The sequence below is a fragment of the Chiloscyllium plagiosum genome, unplaced genomic scaffold, assembly GCF_037043375.1.
Source record: "Chiloscyllium plagiosum isolate Xiang-an unplaced genomic scaffold, Cpla_swu_hap1 HiC_scaffold_1, whole genome shotgun sequence".
NCBI lineage: Eukaryota > Metazoa > Chordata > Chondrichthyes > Orectolobiformes > Hemiscylliidae > Chiloscyllium > Chiloscyllium plagiosum.
In genome coordinates this window covers 75,365,259-75,389,585 of record NW_028270139.1, presented here as the reverse complement: position 1 = coordinate 75,389,585, position 24,327 = coordinate 75,365,259, and the positions used below count along the sequence as shown (strand labels likewise).

The following is a 24,327-nucleotide window of genomic DNA, read 5'->3' as shown; positions in this document are numbered from 1 at the left end:
TGCAATCATAAAAATCACATTCTCTATTGCTCTTTCGGTTGAAGTTCAAGAAAATCTATAATCAAAAACAATGCGCTAAAAATACTGGCAAAAAGTTGTAGAGAGTTCATGAAGTCTGCATAGCACCATACATTTGTTCTTATTGAGTACAACAATTATCAACAAACATTGTCAAATTATGAACCTTTTCTTGAAGGAGAAAATAAGTAAAAAGAGGGTGCAAAGTGCTTTCCATATAAAATTAGTTGGCATGTCATAGTGACTCAAAATGATTTTTAACTTATTCCTTTTGTTTTGGAATTATATTATTCAATATTTTTTAAAAGCAAGATACTGAAATAATATAAAAGACAAAAGAAGAATTCTGACCACCCACTCCCATCCACATTCTTTGGATACCAGGTTGTCATGAAACTGGGCTAGGAATCCCAGTCATTTATTTCCCACCCAGTATGAAGACTATTTTGGATTGGAGACTGGCTGAATTGGAAGTAAGTAAAATTAGAGGAGTATATTAACCAAATAGCATGGGGAGATCAAGCAAGTTACATCAAAAATACTTTTCTTTCTTTGCCTTGAAGCATTAAAAAGGACTTTCACCAGTGTTGCATTACAATTATTTTTGATTCAAACTAATATTGAGGTTAAATCCCACATACAATACTCATGGCAAAATTAAGATCCAAAAAGTTCAGACTTCAGGGTTATATGCAGAAGAGAAACAAAGTAAACACTAAACTGAAAATGCCTATTTCCATGTGAAAAAGAACAGCTGAATTCTGACCTGGTGGATGAAGAATTGGAGGCCCAGTATTGACAGGAGGTGGTGGTGGCAAGAATGGAGGAGGTGGCCCAGTCAGATGAGGTGGAGGTGCTCCTGGAGGTAGAAACGGAGGACGTTTTGAAGAGGTATTGTTATTAAATTCGGATGCTGGATGGTCTCCAAGAACCTTTGAGGAGAAAGGAAAACAACAAAATTCAGAATTAGATGCAACAGGGTTATGGTAAGCCCAGAAGTAATCCATTGGTATTATCGTCAACTATTTGATTAAACAAATTTGACTAAGCTAGTTGGTTAGTTATCAAGGCCAGCTGAAGGGATCGAACTGAAGAGTTCAGTGAAGCATGCTTCAATTTTGACACTTGTTATTTTGAAAGTACAAGATTTTTAATTGAAGCTCCCATATTGATGCTGCAACTCTGAAGTGCCTTGATTATCAACTTAAATTTAGCTACAAAACACAGTCAGCTCTATACTATTTTTAGCATTTTATTAAAAATTAAACTGATATGGGTAATGAATGATGTGGTTAGAAGTAAAATCACATGGAAGGAGAGAATTTAATAGGTCAATATCACTAATGATTGCTACTATCAGGAAGAAAAATGGCAAGTAGTTAAAACCCACAAATTATTCATGGATGAATTACCAGTATGAGATAATGATTACATTAGTTCAAAAGGAGAGGCTGTTAAAGTTACCAATAAAGTGGAAAGCCTCAGAATTGGTGTATTTTAGAATTTAGCAAAGAAAGGCCAAGAAACTATTAAGAAAAAAAACATGAAATTGACTACAAAGAACAATCAAAACGGACAGTAAAGGTTTCTAATGGGATGTTAAAAAAGTAAAGAGATTAGCAAGGACAAATTTGTTTCAACTACAGGCAGAAACATGTGACTTTATAAAAGAAATAGCAGAGAATCTTAACTAATACTTTGTTTTTGTCTTCAGAGGAAGACACAACAACCTCACAGGAATACTAGTAATCAAAGGATATGCAAGAACGAGGAATTGAAAATCAATATTAATAAAATGAAGTAGTACTGGAGAAAATAATGGGATTAAAGGTTGAAAATTCCCCTGAACTTGATGATCTACACCTTGGAGTGTTGAAAGATGCGACTACAGACAGAAGATGATCACCAGGAGGATTCTATAGAATTGTGAATAGTTTTGACAGAATGGAAGATAGCAACATATTTTGGAAAGGAGAGAGAATGAAAGTGGAATTAAAGACCTTTATGCTTGATATCAGTAGCAGGGTAAATACTAAAAACCTATTATAAAGGATGTGATAACTGGACATTTTGAAAATAATGGTAGGTTTGGGTAGAATCAATGTGGATTTATGAAAACAATCATATTGTAATGATTGTAATGAAGTCAGCCAGACGGACATCAAAATATCAACACCCTGATTGGGGCTGTTAATCTTGTCCAATCAGGGAGTCCTGGAGGACAGACATAAATAAAAGAGAATGTCAGAAATGCTGCTCACTCTGAGAATTGGCTGTGGAAAGAACTGGATCAGTGTCAAGGCTTTCCACATGTAAATAAAGAGTGATTTGGTGACAGGACACCAGCCTCTGTGGAGTTATTTCAATATTTAACTCGACTGTTGATTTTTTGGGGGATGTAACTAGCAAAATAGACGAGGGGGAGCCAACGGGTGTGGCTGTAAACATGCATGGTCAATATGAGGCAGTGTTCGCTTGAGTGAGCCAGGGAGGAGTATATTTAGGCATTTTGTTCAAAGTTAGAATTCAGTGCACAGCATTAAAGATGTGGTTCAGATAAGATTTACAGCAAGAAGTAAAGTGTGTTGAGTGGGGATTTTAGTGAAGGTGGGAAGGAGATAATTTAACATTCCAGTCTTTGCTTTATTAAGTTCATTGGTTGGCAAAAAACTATTATTAGGGACTGTCTTTTAACAGCTGTAAATTAGAACAACACATTACTAGGAGTAAAGGTAGGTCAGGGTCAATAAAATAAAATAGTATAAATAAGCCAAAGCAGAATAAAGTTAAGAAGGAAATAAAGTTAACACATGGTATGCAACTTGGTCAATGGGAATGCATAGCCTGTATTATGTGGAAATCATAGCATCAGAAGATACAGAAGAGGTCCTTGGGCCCACTGAGTCTGCACTGACTACTCCAAATTGACACTAATCAGCAGTTGGCCCATAGCCTTGAATGTCACGACACTTCAAATACTTTTTAAAAGGTTGTGAGGTTTCCCGCCTCAACTATGCTCGCAGGCAGTATCCAAGACGACCATGTGCTTGCCAGCTGCAGGAACCTGAAGTCCAGATTTCAGAAGTCAAACCTGGCAAGTGTGCTGGTCCCTTAGGGGGGTATAGTCAAAGTCATTTTTTTGTTACACAATAAGTAGCCTGGCTGCACAGGAAGGGAGGTCAAAGAAATGAATTACAATAATGATAGAGTATCCTTTGGTTGGGGAAACAGGCATTTATGTGGCCATAGAGATAACATTAGAATAATATGTTGCCTCTCTGGTGCCAGGGTCAAAAGGTGTCAGAGAGTGGCTGCAGGTCATTCTTCGGAAGACGATGTGTGGACGATCAATGTCCACACATATACAAATCAATAAAGTAGAGGATATACTCATGCAGTCAGAAATTTGATTTTAGAAAAATCAATCAGGACCTCAAAAGCAGTAATATCCAGACTACTCCCAATGCCATGTACAAATGACAACAAAAACAGATGAATGCATTGATGGAAAGGTGGTGTGGAAGTGGGGAGTTTTAGATTCCTCAGATACTGGGTCTGGCTCTGGGGAAGATGGCAAACTTATTTGAGAAATAAAGAGGACCTGTGAGGGTTGTTAACATAAAGAGATGCCCAATGTCTTGTACTATTTGAATGTCTACAGAAGATTAGCAAAAAAAACAAAGACTGATGAGGGATCAAAAAGGGAATAGTTTATGGATGCAAGGAACATGGCAAATGTATTAAAGGAATAGTTTGCATTTGTCTTCACCAAGGAGATATATGCTATCCAAGCCCTGATTAGAGGAGGAAGCTCTGTTACTACAAAAGCTCAAAATTGATAAAGTAGCAGTGCTTGTTACAAGGAAATTGTGGGGGCACGAACCCACCAAACTTTCAATCTTATCTAAATTCAGGGAAAGTGTCAGAAGACTACAGGATGACAAACATTATGCTCCTATTCATGAAAGGTTGTAAAGATTGGTCCTGTATTACAGACTAGTTTAACTAGTGGTTAGGATGTTTCTAGAAACAATTAATATGTGGCCATATGATAGCATTGTCAATGACCCCTTTCAACACTTTGCTGATGATCGAGAGTACATGGATAGGCTGTAACTGGCTCGGTGAGTTTATCCTTTTTTGTGCACAGGATATTTTAATTTGGGTAATTTATCACATTGTCAAGTAGATGTCAGTGTCAGAGCTTTACTGGAACAACTTGCTAGAGGCCTGGCTAGCTCTGGATCAAAATCTTCAGTACTATTGCAAGAATGCTGTCAGCACCCATAGCCGTTACAGTATCCAGTGCCTTCAGCCATTTCTCAATATCACATGGAGTGAATCAAATTTGTTGAAGACTAGCATCTGGTTATCAGGGATCACTTCTGGCTGTGATGAGTAATACAGTAATTATGGGCAACTTCAATTTACATATGGACTGAGTGAATCTAATTAGTAGTAATTCTGTGGAGGATGAATTGTTAGCATTTGTACAAGATGGGTTTCTGCAGCCGTACATAGAGGAATTGAGATATTGGGTTATTTTAGATTTACTATTATAACTAGATTAGATTAGATTCCCTACAGTATGGATACAGGCCCAAGTCCATATAGGCTCTCCAAATAGTAACCCACCCAGACCATTCCCCTCCCCTATATTTACCCCTGACTAATGTACCTAACACTATGGGCAATTTAGCTTGGCCAATTCACCTAACCTGCACATCTTTGGTGGAAACTGGAGCACCCAGAGGAAACCCACGGGGACAATGTGCAAACTCCACACAGACAGTTGCCCGAGGTGGGAATCGAACCCGGGTCCATGGCACTGTGAGGCAGCAGTGCTAACCACTGAGCCACCTTGCCACCATTGTGACACCTCTTATGTAATGAGAATGGACAACTTAATAACCTTCCTGTAAAAGAAAAGAGTTGAGCATAATGAAGTTTCACAATCAGTTTACATATGAACATACAAATGAGTAGCAAGTTATTTGACTCTTTCAGCCTGTGTGCATTCAATAAGATCATGGCTGAGCTGATGTTAACTTCAACTCAACACTCCTGCCTATACTTGATAATCAACAAGCTATATACCTCCACCTTAAAAAGTTCAAAAGATTCTGCCACCAATGCTTTTTGAGGAAGAGATTTTGAAGACTCACAACCCTTTATGAAAGATCATAGATTTTCATGTTTGGGATTAGAAAATGAAATGTAAGTTGGTCTGCTACAACTAGAATGCTAGGAAGTTTTTTTTGCAATTAGAGACCAAGAGTTGCTTATTTTTGAACTGGACAATATAATTGTTTTTAGAAATTGCATCAGGGAGAATTTATGATTGAATGGCACAAAGTTTATACATTTTGTGACAACTTGTGGAACAACAGTCATGATTATTGGCACACACTTCCCCATGGTGACACCACAAAAGTTTTTCCGCATCTCTATCCTTTATGGTTGAACCCCCAATTCTGGACACTCACAGCAAAAACACAATCTTTCTGCATCCACTGCCAAGGTGCCTCAGAACCTTGGATTCCTGCAAGTGACATAGTTTATTCTGAACCAGGATATTAATGCTCAGCAAAGGAAACTATCAAGAAGTTAAGCTGGCTATGGTAAAAGGAAAATATTAGCAAAGACAAATGTGGGCCCATTACAGAAAGGGAAGGGAGAATTTAAAAATGAAACAACAAAAGGGCAGAGATTCTAAATAGTTACATAGATGCGATTTTCCTGTTCTTAGACTAAGTTGGGTAGGCATTTTAGGTGCCAGATTATTCTAGATTTGGGCAACTGGTGGTCCTCACTAAGTCAGTACACAATTCACCCAGGTTACCCTGTCTGGAGTTTTCTCAGTTTACATGACGATGAATAATTGGGGAGGTATTGAATCAAAACCGTTGAGTAGCTGTTAACTAACACTTAAGGGCCTTAATTGCTGGTAAGTCAAAAGTATCTGCAATGGAACTTCTTGCCCAACCCTAATTCGGTGTGGAGGAGAGAAGGAAGGGGGTTGCAGCCATACAGGATTAAATCACCCAAATTATTCTTATTCTCAACACTTCTCTTGCCACGTCCAGGAAGCAGTAGCTTTACTGTTTCTGTCAGTTTTCATTGAGGAAGACAGAAAATCTTTCAAAAGTATTTGGGAACAAAGGAACTTAAGATAAGGAGGAAGGGAAAGATATTTAGTAGATATTTAGTTAAATAGATTGAAGTCTGGTAAATTTCCTGAAACCTGCTACATTCTGGAGTGTTGAAGGAGGTGACCATGGAGATAATGGATGGATTTGTCATCTTCAAACAAAATGCTCAGAAATTGCAACATAACCCTGCTATTTAAGCAGGGAAGAGTTGATAGGGGGAGAAAAAAAACAGGTCTGAGTGGAGTCAACATTGTTTTTTTTATAGAATCCCTACAGCACAGAAATAGGCCCTTCGGTCCAACAAGTCCACACCGACCCTCCAAAGAGTAATCCACCCAGACCCATTCCCTTACCCTATTATCCTATATTTACCCCTCTGACTAATGCACCTAACACTCTGGGCAATTTAGCTTGGACAATTCACCTAACCTGCACATCTTTGGATTTTGGGGGGGGGAAAACTGGAATATCTGGAGGAAACCCACATAGATACGAGGAGAATGTGCAAACTCCACACAGACAGTTGCTGGAGGCTGGAATCGAACCCAGGTCCCTGTCCCTTTGAAGCGCCATTGCTAACCACTGAGCCACCATGCCACCCCTTCTGAAAGGGGTATCGTGGTGGTCAAACCTGTTGGAATTTATTGAGGATGTTTCTTGTTGGATAGACAAGAGGAAGATGAGGTGTTTTCAGATTTTTATAAAGCCTCCTTCAAAGGTCCCACACCAGGAGCCTCGTAACCAAAATTGGAACAGGTGGAATGGAGGAACATACTGCTACAGATTTGGTTAACAGAGAAAGTAGGAGCAGATGGGTCATTTTCAAGATGACAAGCTGGTAAAAGTGGGGTACTGCAAAAATAAATCAGTGCTTAGTCTACATATGTTCACAATCTATTAAAATGATTTTGATGTGGGTATCAAATGTAATATTTCCAAAATTATTGTTGACACAAAACTAGATGGAAATGAGAGTTGTGAGGACAATGCAAGGCTGCTTCAAGGGAATTTATTCCGTCTAAGTGAATGGGCAAGAACATGGCAGGTGGCATATAAATGTGAATGAGTGCAAGGTTATACACTTTGAGAGAAAGAAAACTGTTATTTCTTAGATAGAGACGGGTTTGAAATGTCCAAAGGGCCCGAGATGTTGTTTTTCCTAATCAACCTATTCAGACATGTAATTACACACCCCTGGAGGAGCTGAGACTTGAACCCAGGCCACCTGGCTCAAAAGTAGGGACATTAACATTGCACCACAAGAGCCCCATCCCTGGGTGTACTTCCTTTCATTTAACCTATTTTTCAAATCAACCTGTTCAGCAATGTTATTATACACCGTTGGAGCAAGTGGGACTTAAACTGGGTCCAGGAGTAGTGACCCTACCACTGCACCACAAGAGCCCCTTCTCTGGGTGTTCTTGTTCATGAGTCACTATGAGCTGCAGGGGCAGCGAGTAATTAGGAATGCAAATTGTTCTTTGGTGTTCATCACAAGGGAATTTCGGTACACGAGTAAAGTGCTTTGCTGTTTTTGTATGGAGCCCTGGTGATACAGCACCTGGAATATTGCATATAGTTTTGGTCTCTTATCAAAGAAGGGATACACTTGCCATAGAGGGATTTCAGCAGAGGAGTATCAGGCTAATTCCTGGGATTGCCTTATAAAGAATGTTTGAGGAATTTAGGTCAGTATTCCCTCAAGTTTTAAAGAATCAAGAGGTCGGCTAAGATTACATTTTTCCTCTGATAAAAGTCTACATCCCAGGACAGACTCTCAGATTAAGGGACAAGTCATTTAAAACAGACAGTGTGGAGTTCTTCACTCACAGCATAATGACTTATGAGACTTCTCTATCTCAGAGGGCTGTGGAAGCTCTGTCATTGAACAGGCTCAAAATTGAAATCGACAGATTTCTAGAACTAGTGACATTAAGGGACAGTGGGGAATAGTGGCACAGCAGCAGATGATCAGCCATGATCTGTTTCAATGGCCAGGCAGGCTCAATAGATTGACTGGTCTATTTTCACTCCTATTTCTCTGTTCCTCTATCAATGATTTGGATAGTGAGACCAAATATAGCAATTACAAGTTTGCTGATAGGAACTGTCGGAATGCAAGTGGTGAGAAGGATGCAAGGAGGCTTCAAGAGAATTTAGACAAGCTAAGCAAGTGAGCAAGAATATGACACTTGAATCATGCAGGAAAATGTTAAGCTATTCATTTTGGTGGGAAATTCAAAAATGAAAGGTAATTCTTAAATAAAGACAGATTGCAAAGTTTTGACATCCAAAAGGGATTGAATTGTCCTTGTTCATAAGTCACTGAAAACAAACATACAAATACAGCAAACAATTAGAAAGGTAACTGTAAGGCTTCGGTGAGACTGCACCTGGGATACTGCGTACAGTTTTGGTTTTGTTACCCCAGCTAGGATACAATTGCCTAAGAGGAGAGCAAGAAAGTCTCAGACTAATAAAAACAGAAGCTGCTGGAAAAGCTCAGCAGGTCTGGCAGCATCTGTGAAGAGAAATCACAGTTAAAGTTTCAAGTCCAGTGACCCTTCCTCAGAATTGGGTGGAATAGAAAAGAAAATTGGAACTATCAATCCCGAAGGGAGGAGCAGAACTTCTTTAAGGTGGGCATGCCTACAAGGGAAATGGCAGTGAATTAAATACTAATTAAAACTGAAAGAACTGCAGATGCTGTAAAGCAGAAATAAAAACATGAGTTGTTGGAAAATCTCAGCAGTTCTGAGTAAGGGTCACTGGACCTGAAGCGTTAACTCTGATTTCTTTTCACAGAAGCTGCTAGACCTGCTGAGCTTTTCCATTAACTTCTGTTTTAGCTTGACTTACAATATCTGCAGTTCTTTTGGTTTTTAGTTCACCTCAGACTAACCCCTGGGATGATGGATTATCCAAGGAGAGATTATGTGGACAGGGCATACATTCCCTAGCATTAAGAATTAGTGATGACCTCACTGAAGCATACTTTTTTTTCCAACAGGGCTCAACAGATTAGATGGAGATAGGATATTTCCTCTAGCTGTGAGGGCAGCGCAGTGTAGAATGGGGGTGGAAAGGTGGAAATCACACACAGTCTTATTAGTAGAGCATTTAAGACTGAGGAGAGGAGGAATTTCTACACTTCAAGTTATTTGTGAATCTCTGGAATTTGCTATCTCAGAGGATGATTCAGTCAGTGAGTCTGCTCAAGAATGAGATGGATAGAATTTTAGATACTATTAACATTAAGGGATATTTGGACAACACAGGAAAATAGCATTGAGGCTGAAGATCAGCCATAATCTTATTGAATGGTAGAGGTAGCTCGGGGGGGGGGGGGGGGGGGCAAATAGTCTCCTCCTATTTTCTATATTCCTATAAATAGAGATAAATGGATTTGATCTATTAGCAATTACTGTCATACGGTAGGATAGTGACAAAGCTTTGAATTTAAATATTCAACAGTACATGAATTTTAGAAAAGGTGGACAAATGGACAAGGAAGTGGCGCAGTCCTGGCAATAAAACAGGAGGTAAAATGCAGTAGTGAATAAAAAGGACCTTGGCCCAGAAAATCAGGATATAGAACCTATTTGTTTAGAGTTAAGAAGTAACAAAAATCACCACTGGGGTGCCTTGAGCAACAAACAATGAGAGCTTGTCAGTGTAACAAGAAATTAGAGGTCTTAAATCTTCAATTAGAACATAGACAAGACAAATTGACAAAGTAGCCTGACAGACAAGTTTCATGGAATGCGGTGGAGACAGCTCCTTGAAATATAATTCCAGAACACTACTTAGGACCATTTTAGACTCAGAACTTTATGACGGGATAGAGTTTAGTAATTTTCTGCAATCCCCTTGGGAAAGAAAGGATCCTAACAACATGATAGATCTCCACATTAAGTCCAAGAAAGATGTAAAGTACAAATCTATCAATTACAGATCTTGAAAAAGCAACCCACAATTTTCAAAATGGGAGAAGTGACAACTAAAGCTCAATTTGCCTGACCACACGAAACCCGGAGCAGAAGTAGATTACTCAGCCCTCGAGCTTGTTTCACCACTCAATAAAGATCATGGCAGATTGTGGGGAAGACACAAGCAGCTTGCAAAGATATATGGACTGGTTAACCGGTTGAGCAAGTGGCAGCAGAGGGAGTATACTGTGGGAAATTTTAAATTATTCACTTTGGCAAGAGGACTGGAAAAACAAATTGTTTTCCAACAAGGTGAGACTAATAAATGTTAGCATATAAAAGGCTCGGTACCCATATGGGCACTTCACAGAATTAGCAGAGGATCCCTAAGCAAATAGGCCAACATACCAGTTATCTTTCCATCATAAGACAGCTGAAATACAAGGCAAGGAAATCTTGCTCTAATTGGTCAATGCTGAGATCACACATGGAGTACTGCATATAGTTTTAATTTTTGCACCCAAGGAAGAACATACTTCCATTTGCCAGGTACAATGAAGGATCAATATATTGATTCCTTGGAGGAGAACTGTTTTGTGAATCAAGACTGGGCAGAATATCCTTATATTCTCTCAGAGCTACCAGCTCTGAGGAGTCATCATTGGATTCAAAACATTAATTCCATTTTCCTATCCACAGATAGGACTGAGTTGAGGAGGAACATTGTTTACTGAGGCTTGTGAACTGTCCACCAAGGCTCAGTCATTTAAAAAATCGAAAAGATTCTTGGACACAAGGAAAATTAAGCGATAATGAGATGGAATAGGCACAGACAATTGATGTAGAAAGTCAGTCAAGATCCACTGATTAGGAGAGCAGACTCAAGAGGCGGTATTGCCTATTGCTGTTGCTATTTCTTGTAAAATTTCTGTAACCCACTACATACATCATATTTAACTAGATTCAGATTTGATCCCTTGATAGGGTTAGCTAAAGTAAGGTGGAAGGAACCTCAAAAAGGTGCATAAATACCAGCACAGACTAGTTGGATTCAATGGCATTCCCCCACCCCCACCTCCAAATGCTGTGAAATTGTAGCTAACATGTTGAGCGGAGTTGCAGTTGCGATATTTCTGAAATTTAAGAAGATTTAATAATAATCCCTACCCAAACTCTGCAGCAAATTACTCCAAAACCTGCCTCTTCTCACTCTTCATCTCATTTACCCCACTCCAATACAAAAACTATACTTCCAAGTTTTAACTTGATAGCAAATAGTATCAAACATAGACTCCTTGCTTGCTCTACTTCGGCAGATTTTTAAAAATCCTTTGTATAATTGTTAAGAACTTATTGCATGAAGTTACAAGGTTAAGTATACGAAAGAATCAAATTACAATCAGGAGGCCTACAGAACTGTGTCCATTAAACTCAATTCCAGAGACTTGCAACAAATTGCAAACTTTCCTATTTGTTATCACCAACAATACCATCAGCATCTACCACTTCTAACAAAAATAATCAAATAAAACAACATTCAATTTTGTTGAAACGTTTTACAAATTTGACTGTTGACATATCAAAACTTTGAACAGCTTCATCCATTGCATTATGAAAATTCAAAATTGCCTCCACCCCACCATCAGAAATAAGTTTCACTAACACTATAAAATAGTTCAAGTGGCTTGATTGCTCGATTACATGTGCAAACTACTTGACAAACCTGAATGGCATTTTCATCTGCTCCACCCCTGTCTCGACGTCGGCCCTCCACACGAGCAATGGTAATTAACTGACCTCCAATTACCTCTATGGACCCAGACAACCTTCTGAAAAACAGATTATAGTTTAAAGTAGTGCAACAAATATATCCTAGTTGTTTCCTAAACAATCAAATACTGGTAACTTAAAATTTTATCCAAAACAATTACCCCAAACATATGATCAGGGAAAATAAACGCCTGATTTGAGGCTCATAACAAATTCAAGAGTTATTAAAAGATAAGCTACACTAAATATTTTTATCAGTAAAGTTCATTCAATCAAAACATGAAAGGAGAAAGAATGTATTTCCAAACATAATAAATATTACATTCACCAAATCTGTTCTTTTTATGCCAAATCGTTAGTTTTCCATAAAAAAGGAATTATCCTTTGTTTCACCAGAAGTAATCCAGCTTTCTACAAACCACTGAAATTGCCTTTTGCAATGGTATCAATAACATTTATTGCAGATATTAATTACCTTTTCAAAATTATTTTATGATCACTAATTTCCTGATCACTGTTAGTGCAATAATTTGCAATGATAGTGATGTTAATATGGTAAAACATCTCAAGGTGCTACACAAGCATCAAACAACAAATATGATGCACTGACCCTCCTATTCAATAAACTGTTGCACAATAATAACAAAAACCCCTAGATAAGGCATATAGAGGGGAAGGAAATAGAAATACTCAGACAGATTAGTCACCTTTTAGAGAAACTTACATTCTTTCAGCAACATTCAAATTTCCATTTACATTATAAATTAAATTTTATGTTGAGTGAAGCATCCCCATGAATTACAGTAACATTTTCTAATAGAAAAGATCACCAATTCCAAAGATGAATAAAAGCAATGGTTCAGCAAGAAATGGTTGAAAGAAATCCACAGTAATTAATTTTAAAAATTCAGGAACAATTGTTTTGCCGGTTGTGGTGTCGGAAGCCTATACTCCAAATGGTGAGTTAAGTCGCCCCAAATATTGGACCTCAGATGTCAATGCAATATTGAAAAAGTGTTGTGAAAGAAAGAAGCCAAGGATTTTGGCGCATCAACAGGGAAACATACACCCAAGTCAACAATATTCCACTATCCTAATTTGTCTATCTTTGTTCTGTTCCATTAGACTTTACCTTTCCTAACATCCAGGTTCACTTCTCAACTGCATCTAACATCCCAAGCCACTTCCTTTCCAACAGGGGAGCATGGTGACTCACTAGTTGGCATTGCTACCTCACAGCGCCAGGGTCTTGGGGTTGATTCCATGATTCTGTCTGGAGTTTGCACATTCTTCTCTTGTCTGTGAGAGTTTCCTCGGGGAAATCCGGTTTCCTCCCACAGTCCAAACACGTGTCGGTTAGGTGGACTGGCTACCCTAAATTACCCATAGTGTCCAGGCTAGGTGCAATAGTCATGGGAAATGCAGGGTTTCAGGGGACAGGGTGGGATGCTCGTTGGAGGATTGGGGTGACCTTGACAGGCCAAATGGTCTGCCACACTGTAGGGGTTCTATAATTCTAAGGATGTCTCTAACAGTTGAAATTCACCACCTCAAAAACTGTAGGGCTCATTCTTAACCACAAATATGTCACCTTAAGAGCCTGCAGTTCAAAATGTTTTCTCCAGACCCAGTCCAAATTTTGAAACACGTTTCAAGGAGCTATTGTCCTAAAGTTTTATATTGGTTATCCTTTACATATGGGGGAGAAAGTGAGGACTGCAGATGCTGGAGATCAGAGCTGAAAATGTGTTGCTGGAAAAGCGCAGCACGTCAGGCAGCATCCAAGGAACAGGAGAATCGACGTTTCGGGCATAAGCCCTTCTTCAGGAATGAGGAAAGTGTGCCCAGCAGGCTAAGATAAAAGGTAGGGAGGAGGACTTGGGGGAGGGGCGTTGAAAATGCGATAGGTGGAAGGAGGTCAAGGTGAGGGTGATAGGCCGGAGTGGGGTGGGGGCGGAGAGGTCAGGAAGAAGATTGCAGGTTAGGAAGGCGGTGCTGAGTTTGAGGGATTTGACTGAGACAAGGTGGGGGGAGGGGAAATGAAGAAACTGGAGAAATCTGAGTTCATCCCTTGTGGTTGGAGGGTTCCTAGGCAGAAGATGAGGCGCTCTTCCTCCAACCGTCGTGTTGCTATGGTCTGGCGATGGAGGAGTCCAAGGACCTGCATGTCCTTGGTGGAGTGGGAGGTGGAGTTGAAGTGTTGAGCCACGGGGTGGTTGGGTTGGGTTGGTTGGTCCAGGTGTCCCAGAGGTGTTCTCTGAACCGTTCCGCAAGTAGGCAGCCTGTCTCCCCAAAAAAGAGGAGGCCACATCAGGTGCAGCGGATGCAATATATGATGTGTGTGGAGGTGCAGGTGAATTTGTGGTCGATATGGAAGTATCCCTTGGGGCCTTGGAGGGAAGTAAGGGGGGAGGTGTGGGCGCAAGCTTTGCATTTCTTGCGGTTGCAGGGGAAGGAGCCGGGAGTGGAGGTTGGGTTGGTAGGGGGTGTGGACCTGAAGTAGGAGTCACGGAGGGAGTGGTCTTTTCGGAACGCTGATAGGGGAGGGGAGGGAAATATATCCCTGGTGGTGGGGTCCGTTTGGAGGTGGCGGAAATGACGGCGGATGATCCGCTGTACATGGAGGTTGGTGGGGTGGTAGGTGAGGACCAGTGGGGTTCTGTCCTGGTGGCGGTTGAAGGGGCGCGGCTCAAGGGCGGAGGAGAGGGAAGTGGAAGAGATGCGGTGGAGGGCATCGTCGACCACGTCTGGGGAGAAATTGCTGTCCTTGAAGGACGCCATCTGGGTTGTACGGATTTGGAACTGGTTCTCCTGGGAGCAGATGCGGCGGAGATGAAGGAATTGGGAATATGGGATGGTGTTTTTACAGGGGGCATGTTGGGAGGAGGTGTAGTCTAGGTAGCTGTGGGAGTCGGTCGGTTTATAGTAAATGTCCATGTTGATTCGGTCGCCAGAGATAGAAATGGAAAGAGATGGAAATGTGTTGCTGGAAAAGCGCAGCAGGTCAGGCAGCATCTCGGGAACAGGAGAATCGACGTTTCGGGCATTAGCCCTTCTTCAGGAAGGGCTAATGTCGATTAGCCGAAACGTCGATTCTCCTGTTCCCTAGATGCTGCCTGACCTGCTGCGCTTTTCCAGCAACACATTTCCATCTCTGATCTCCAGCATCCGCAGACCTCACTTTCTCCTATAGAAATGGAAAGGTCTAGGAAGGGGTGGGAGGAGTCTGAGACGGTCCAGGTGAATTTGAGGTTGGGGTGGAAGGTGTTGGTAAAGTGGATGAACTGTTCAACTTCCTCGTGGGAGCACGATACAGTCATCGACGTAGCGGAGGAAAAGGTGGGGCGTGGTGCCAGTGTAGCTGCGGAAGATGGACTTTTCCACATATCCTACGAAGAGTCAGGCATAGCTGGGGCCCACGTGGGTGCCCACGGCTCCTCCTTTGGTTTGTAGGAAGTGGGAGGATTGGAAAGAGACGTTGTTGTGGGTGAGGACCAGTTCAGTCAGTCAAAGGAGGGTGTCAGTGGAAGGGTACTGGTTGGTACTGCGGGAAAGGAAGAAGCGGAGGGCTTTTGAGTCCTTCGTGATGGGGGATGGAGGTGTACAGGGACTGGATGTCCATGGTGAAGATAAGGCGTTGGGGACCGGGGAAGCGAAAATCATGGAGGAGGTGGAGGGCGTGGGTGGTGTCCCGAACGTAGGTGGGGAGTTCTTGGACTAAGGGGGACAGGACCGTGTCGAGGTATGCAGAGATGAGTTCGGTGGGGCAGGAGCAGGCTGAGACAATGGGTCAGCCGGGGCAGTCGGGTTTGTTAATTTTGGGCAGGAGGTAGAAACGGGCGGTGCAGGGTTGTGGGACTATGAGGTTGTAGGCGGTGGATAGGAGATCCCCTGAGGTGATGAGGTTATGGATGGTCTGGGAGATGATGGTTTGGTGGTGGAAGGTGGGGTCATGGTCAAGGGGGCAGTAGGAGGAGGTATCCGCGAGCTGGCGTTTAACCTCAGCAGTATAAAGGTCGGTGCGCCAAACTACTACCGCGCCTCCCTTGTCTGCTGGTTTGATAGTGAGGTTGGGGTTGGAACGGAGGGAGTGGAGGGCTGCACGTTCCAAGGGTGAGAGGTTGGAGTGGGTGAGAGGGGTGGAGAAGTTGAGGCAGTTAATGTCGTGGCAGCAGTTGGCTATGAAGAGATCAAGGGCGGGTAAGAGGCCAGCATGGGGTGTCCAGGTGGATGGGGTGTGTTGGAGGCGGGAGAAGGGGTCGTCAGAGGGTGGGCTCTTCATAGCCAATTGCTGCCGCGACATTAACCGCCTCAACTTCTCCACCCCTCTCACCCACTCCAACCTCTCACCCTCGGAACGTGCAGCCCTCCACTCCCTCCATTCCAACCCCAACCTCACTATCAAACCAGCAGACAAGGGAGGCGCGGTAGTAGTTTGGCGCACCGACTTTTATACTGCTGAGGCTAAACGCCAGCTCGCGGACACCTCCTCCTACTGCCCCCTTGACCATGACCCCACCTCCCACCACCAAACCATCATCTCCCAGATCATCCATAACCTCATCACCTCAGGGGATCTCCCCTCCACCGCCTCCAACCTCATAGTCCCACAACCCCGCACCGCCCGTTTCTACCTCCTGCCCAAAATCCACAAACCTGACTGCCCCGGCCGACCCATTGTCTCAGCCTGCTCCTGCTCCTGCCCCACCGAACACATCTCTGCATACCGAACACATCTCGACACGGTCCTGTCCCCCTTAGTCCAAGAACTCCCCACCTACGTTCGGGACACCACCCACGCCCTCCACCTCCTCCATGATTTTCGCTTCCCCGGGCCCCAACGCCTTATCTTCACCATGGACATCCAGTCCCTGTACACCTCCATCCCCCATCAAGAAGGACTCAAAGCCCTCCACTTCTTCCTTTCCCGCCGTACCAACCAGTACCCTTCCACTGAAACCCTCCTTTGACTGACTGAACTGGTCCTCACCCTCAACAACTTCTCTTTCCAATCCTCCCACTTCCTCCAAACCAAAGGAGTAGCCATGGGCACCCGCGTGGGCCCCAGCTATGCCTGCCTCTTCGTAGGATATGTGGAACAGTCCATCTTCCGCAGCTACACTGGCACCACCTCCCATCTTTTCCTCCGCTACATCGATGACTGTATCGGCGCCGCCTCGTGCTCCCACGAGGAAGTTGAACAGTTCATCCACTTTACCAACACCTTCCACCCAGACTTCGAATTCACCTGGACCGTCTCAGATTCTTCCCTCCCCTTCCTAGACCTTTCCATTTCTATCTCGGGCGACCGAATCAACACGGACGTTTACTATAAACCGACCGACTCCCACAGCTACCTAGACTACACCTCCTCCCACTCTGCCCCCTGTAAAAACGCCATCCCATATCACCAATTCCTTCGTCTCCGCCGCATCTGCTCCCAGGAGGACTAGTTCCAAATCCGTACAACCCAGATGGCGTCCTTCTTCAAGAACCGCAATTTCCCCCCCAGACGTGGTCAACGATGCCCTCCACTGCATCTCTTCCACTTCCCGCTCCTCCGCCCTTGAGCCCCGCCCCTTCAACCGCCACCAGGACAGAACCCCACTGGTCCTCACCTACCACCCCACCAACCTCCATGTACAGCAGATCATCCGCCGATTTTTCCGCCACCTCCAAACGGACCCCACCACCAGGGATATATTTCCCTCCCCTCCCCTATCAGCGTTCCGAAAAGACCACTCCCTCCGTGACTCCCACTTCAGGTCCACAGCCCCCACCAACCCAACCTCCACTCCCGGCACCTTCCCCTGCAACCGCAAGAAATGCAAAGCTTGCGCCCACACCTCCCCCCTTACTTCCCTCCAAGGCCCCAAGGGATACTTCCATATCCGCCACAAATTCACCTGCACCTCCACACATATCATCTATTGCATCCGCTGCACCTGATGTGGCCTCCTCTATATTGGGGAGACAGGCCGCCTACTTGTGGAACGGTTCAGAGAACACCTCTGGGACACCCGGACCAACCAACCCAACCACCCCATGGCTCAACACTTCAACTCCCCCTCCCACTCCACCAAGGACATGCAGGTCCTTGGACTCCTCCATCGCCAGACCGTAGCAACACGACGGTTGGAGGAAGAGCGCCTCATCTCCCGCCTAGGAACCCTCCAACCACAAGGGATGAACTCAGATTTCTCCAGTTTCCTCATTTCCCCTCCCCCCACCTTGTCTCAGTCAAATCCCTCGAACTCAGCACCGCCTTCCTAACCTGCAATCTTCTTCCTGACCTCTCCGCCCCCACCCCACTCCGGCCTCTCACCCTCACCTTGACCTCCTTCCACCTATCGCATTTCCAATGCCCCTCCCCTAAGTCCCTCCTCCCTACCTTTCATCTTAGCCTGCTGGGCACACTTTCCTCATTCCTGAAGAAGGGCTTATGCCCGAAACGTCGATTCTCCTGTTCCTTGGATGCTGCCTGACCTGCTGCGCTTTTCCAGTATCCTTTACATATTGACAATAACTGCTAAATGGAAAAGTGAAACTTCTACTAGACCTGCCTTTGCTTAAATTCTGACCTGTTGGGTGGTGGTCCTGCTCGGAAACGATTTGGTGGAGAAGGGAAATCCATCTTAGGGGGTGGCACCTCTGGTTCTTTCTCAGGATTTCCAGTTCTGCCCTGTTGTACCTGAAAAATTTAAAATTTGCACCATTCTTGACATTGTAAAGAACAGTCCCCAACATCCATATTAAGCAAGATGGAGAAAGTTATTTTTAACAAAAAGAGACGTATGCAGAATAAAACGTGAAATGTTTGGCAGATAAAGTACATTATGGCAACTCTGAGACCATAATTTCTAAATCTGAGAAAGGTAAGCAAAGTATTTCATAGGCAAGAAACACATCAGCCTTAGAGAAGCAAAAGAACTTCAATACCTATATGAACCAATCTCAAAACGTTTGCACAAACACAAGTATAAACAAAGCTAATTAAATATTGATCTTGAACTCTTAATATACAAAATAAAGGGAGGAATTGATGCTTTGTTTATTGTCTTTATCAAAACTCATCCAAATAAGTGCATTCAATTCTGGGCATTGAACATAGCAAAGTGGTATTGATCATGGAGAGACACTGAGCAAATAGACAAAGGTTGGTCTGCTATAGCGCGCATTTCATCAACGCAAACTGGCTGTAACATGATTGACAAATAGGGGATTAGATTAGATTAGATTACTTACAGTGTGGAAACAGGCCCTTCGGTACAACAAGTCCACACCGACCCGCCGAAGCGCAACCCACCCATACGTTTACCCCTTACCTAACACTACGGGCAATTTAGCATAGCCAATTCACCTGACCTGCACATCTTTGGACTGTGGGAGGAAACCGGAGCACCCGGAGGAAACCCACGCAGACACGGGGAGAACGTGCAAACTCCACACAGTTAGTCGCCTGAGGCGGGAATTGAACCCGGGTCTCTGGCGCTGTGAGGCAGCAGTGCTAACCACTGTGCCACCGTGCCGCCCATTGTTGTTTCTAAAGCATGAACTTTTCAAACACGTGTTGTCTATAATGCGATTGCCTCACCAACACGAAGTCCTATTTTTATTGCGCGATTTTATATAGTGCTCTGTCACACAAGAACAAAACCATAGATATGATTGTATTAAAAAAATTTCCTCAGGCAGGAGTTCCCCATCTTACAAAATGGAGAAATAAGCCATTCTTCCCCTTGAGCCAACACTACTATTAAAGATCATGGATCATCTTCTGCCTCAGTTCGGTCTTCCTGCACTGTTCCCCTTAACTTCTACTCCCTTAGTATCTAAACATCTATTATCTCAGTCTTGAATATACTCAATAACTGATCACCCACAATTTGAGAATCATGAAGATCAGCAACCATTCAAATGAAGACATTTCTTGTCATCTCCATCCTAACTGAATGATTTACGAGTCTGAAATTATGACCTCTCATTCTAGATTCAGTCAAGATGGCATCCTCCCAGTATCTATTGTGTCAAGTCTCTGAAAAAGTGTTATCTCTTTCAAAGAGACAATTTTTCATTCTCCTAAAGTCCAATGCATATAAGCCTCGTCTATTCAAACTGTCCCAGAAAAATATAAATATTCATGCTAGGAATCAGGCAAATGAATCTTCACTGTGCGCCATCGTTAGGAAGGAGACTAAACCTGCATACATACCATATCATGGGATATGGCTGTATAAAATTTGCAGCAAGATTTTGTTACTTTTATATTCCACCTCCTTTGTAATGAAGACTAAAATACCATTTTTTTGTGATTTGTATACCAGGCGATCCAAACTCTTGTCAAATATTACATTCTTCCGTCTCTCACCTCTTCAGGGATAGTCAGCATGGCTGTGTGTGTGGGAAATAGTGTCTCACAAATTTGACCGAGGTTTTTTTTTGAGGACATAACCACTAAGATAGATGAGGGCAGAACAGCAGACATTGTCTACATGGACTTCAGTAAAGCCTTTGACAAGGTTCTGCATGATAGATTGGTTTGGAAAGTTAGATCATATGGAATTCAGGGAGAGATTGCCAAGTGGATACAAAATGAACTTGATGGTAGGAGACAGAGATTAGATTAAATTCCCTACAGAATGGAAACAGGCCCTTTGGCCCAACAAATCCACACCGACCCAGAGTAACCCACCCAGACCCATTACCCTACCCTATATTTATCCCCTGACTAATGCATCTAACACCAAGGGCAATTTAGCATGGTGGATGTGGTAGTGAGAGAAAGTTATTTTTTGGACTGGAGACCTGTAACTAATGGTGTTCTGTAAGAATTGGTGCTGACTCCACCTTTGTTTGTAATTCACATTAAAAACTTGGATAAGAATTTAGGAGGCATGGTTATTAAGTTTTCAGATGACACCAAAATTGGTGGTATAGTTGACGGTGAAGAAGTCTCTCCAAGATTACAAATGGATCTTGATCAATTGGGCCAATGGACTGAGGAATGACAGATGGAACTTAATTTAGATAAATGCTAGGTATTGCATTTTGGTAAAACAAAAAAGCGTAGATTGGGCCCTACGTAGTGTTGTCGAACAGACCTCGAGGTTCTGATACATAATTCTTTGTAGGTTGTGTCACAGACAGACAGGCTAGTTAAGATGTTTAGCATGCTTGCCATCATTGCTCAGGCCACTGAGTCGAGGAGTCATGAGGTTATGCTCAGGCTGTACAGGACACTGGTGAGGTCACTTTTGGAGTACTGTGTTCAGTTCTGATCACCTTGTGATAGGAAGGAAAGATTTATCAAGATTTTGCCAGGACTGGAGGGGTTGAGTCGTAAGGGAAAGCTGGATAGGCCGGGACTTTTTTCGCTGGAGTGTCAGAGGTGGAGGTTTGACCTTCATAGAATCATAGAACCCCTACAGTGTGGGTGCATGCCATTCGTCCCATCAAGTTCATACTGGCTCTAAAAAGCATCCCAGCCAGACCCACATTCCCCCTACATTATCCCTGTAATCCTGCATTTCCTGTCGCCAATCCACCTCACCTGCATACCTTTGGACTGTACAGGAAGCCAAAGCACCCAGAGGAAACCCACACAGACATGGGAAGAACGTCTGTGTAGAGTTTGCACAGTCACCGAGGCTGGAATCGAACCTGGTGCTGTGCGGCAGCAGTGCTAACTACTGAGCCATGATGTAAACCTTATAGAGGTTTATAAAATCATGAGGGGCATAGATAAGGCGAATAGCAAAGGTCTTTTCACGAGGGAGGGGAAGTTCAAAACTAGGAGGCATATTTTTAAGGTGAGAGATGAAAGATTTCAAAAGTGACCTGAGAAGCAACTTTTTCCACATAGAGGATGGTTTTGATGTGGAATGAACTGCCAAAGGAAATGGTAAATGCAAGTTCAGTTACAATATTGAGAAGACATTTGGACAGGTGCATAAATAGGAAAAGGTTTAGAGGGATATGGACCAAATGCAGCCAAGTGCAACTACTTCAGTTTGGAAATCTTGGTCGGGATCTGTTTCCAGGCTCTGTGACTATATGAGCCTTAAAATATACCCTGCTTCACAATCTGTCTGATCAGATAGGTAACTTCACATTACATTTCATTTGACATTTTTGCCCACTCACTTAACCTGACAAGTTCTTTTGCAGCCCGTCTTCCTTATAGATTAGGTGAAGTGCAATTTTGTATCTTTGCAAAATTGGATTTTTACATTCAGCATCCTCACTGAAGTGACTGATAAAAATTGTAAGTAGATGATTATAAATAGATCACCAAATTACTCAACGAGCTGGTTAGCCAATCCCAAAAAGGTTGTTATTCCAGTCCAATAACCAATCCTCAATCCATTCTAGTGTTACGCCTATTCCCAAGATCCATAATTTTGTATAATAAACTCATCATACGTTTTCCAAAAGTCAAATACTTTTTGAAAATCAAGATCTTACCCACATTAACTACATCCAAAAAAAAAGCTAACAGCTTTGTCAAATGATTTCCCTTTAATAAATATAGGTGTTGACTCTGTCAATTCATATTATGAGTTTCACCTGACCTGTTACGATTCTCTTAATAGATTATAACATTTTTCTGACAACAGATGTCAGGCCAACAAACACACAGATTCTAATTTTCTCTCTGCTTCAGTCTCTTTCCCCCTTTACATGGGTAATTCTTTCGATATTTTGCTTTGGTTCCACCTTCCCACTCTTCTGGCTCCAGCTACTGTCTATTCGTGGTGAATGTGCACAAGTCCCTTTAGACTGGTCTCTTTGTAGGGTATGTGAAACATTCTTTGTTCCGATTCTACTCTGGGCTCCCTCCCATAATTCCTTCTCTAATAGATGATGATGTTATTGGTGCGACTCCCTGCTCTCCTCCTGAGTTGGAAAATTAAATCAGTTTTGTTTCCAACATCTATCCTTCTCTTGCCTTTACCTGGTCCCTCTTAGACCCTGCCCTTCCCTTCCCGACTTTTCAATATCCATTTCAGGGAACAGACTGTCCATCGATATCCATTACAAACCCACTGACTCTCACCGTCACCTTGACTACATTTCCTCACTCCTATTTCCTGCAAGAATTCCATTTTCCCAGTTTCATCGTTGCATCTCTTCCACTGCAATGCTTCCATCATGTTATCTATTCCACTCCCTCTTCTTCCACCTTATCAAAGGATAACAACAGCATTTACTAGCTTCTTTCAGCTCTGAAGCAGTGTCTTGAAAACAAAAAATGCTGCAGATCACAGCGGGTCGGCAGCATCCATGGAGAGACAGCAAGCTAATGTTGAGTCTAGATGACTCTTTATGGATGCTGCTTGACCTGTGACCTCCAGCATTTTTTGTTTTCAGTACAGATTCCAGCATCTGCAGTAATTTGCTCCTGAAGTAGTGTCTTATTGAACTGGAAATGATAATTGTGTTCCTGTCTCCACAGATGCAGTCAAGAGTGTTGGATTTCTCCTGCACTCTAGAATAAAAACAGAGAAATTTTCCTTCCCCATCAAATCTGTCGGTTGACTTTTCAGTTCCAGTCAGGTGAGCTGAAAAGTCTTTTTCTTTGACTCTCACCTGTTTGACTTTCTCAGCTTTGAATAACAAAGGTGAAACCCTGACAAAGAGGTAATCTATTCCCTGAAGTGCTCCGAACAAACTCCCTTTTCTAGGAGAAACTATCCTTCGAACATCAGTCAGGTGTTTTGATAACTGAATTCAAAAGCTTTTAATCAAATCTTACAAAACAAAATAACTTGCTCATCCTAGCTCTTGAATTTATTTTTCCCTTTCTGGACATAAACCCCACAATATAAACAAACTTCCTGTAAGACTCGAGGGGGCATTTAGTGCCCTGCTCTCTGACACATTTTGGTTTAAAATCATGGTTCTGAAAGGACCCAATTAATTATTTAACCCCATCACAAAAATAGACCAAATACATATGCCCTGTGGGGGAGGCAGTAAAGGGCTGTGGGGCAGTGTTGGGACGAGGATGACAGAACGATTTTTTTAATGTGTGGTGAACAGTATTTTAACTGTTTGTCATGCACATTTTTCACTCACACTTCAGAATTGTAATCTCAGTGAATACTAACTGTAATTCTGTTTGTAGCTGAGGCAAGAGGAAGGGGTTCAAGACCCATTCTCAGTCGCTTCTGTTTCTCACAATAAGCTTTCCAAGTCTCCTCATTGAACCCATAATTGAAGTAATCAGAAAGATCAGCACCTTAAACAGAGGGAAAACACTGCATGAGCAAATAGCACTATAATTACAATAATTACTTATTGTCAACTATTTTCTTTCATATGCACAGATTTTGAACTAAATGAACATAAACAATACTTTTTGTATGTTAACAATTTAATAACAAATTTCCAAATTCTTACAAATTTGAAACAATAATAATAGCATCAATACTTTGAGAACAAAGACATCAGGTTTT

At 42.5% G+C, this 24,327-nt stretch overlaps 1 protein-coding gene across 6 annotated transcripts in view; it reads right to left on the bottom strand.

Annotated features, from left to right (window-relative positions):
* fip1l1a (FIP1 like 1a (S. cerevisiae)) overlaps positions 1 to 24,327 on the bottom strand; it is a 120,031-nt gene that overhangs the window by 61,886 nt on the left and 33,818 nt on the right. For 3 of the 6 annotated variants that reach the window (XM_043690917.2, XM_043690926.2, XM_087988164.1), the window contains 4 exons: positions 23,980 to 24,110; positions 18,433 to 18,560; positions 11,823 to 11,928; positions 785 to 950 (listed from right to left, as the gene is read on the bottom strand). In XM_043690917.2, coding sequence (XP_043546852.2) covers positions 785 to 950; positions 11,823 to 11,928; positions 18,433 to 18,560; positions 23,980 to 24,110 — 531 coding nt within the window. The remainder of the gene's footprint in view (positions 1 to 784; positions 951 to 11,822; positions 11,929 to 18,432; positions 18,561 to 23,979; positions 24,111 to 24,327) is intronic. The other 3 variants (XM_043690936.2, XM_043690953.2, XM_043690944.2) reach the window with 3 other exon arrangements.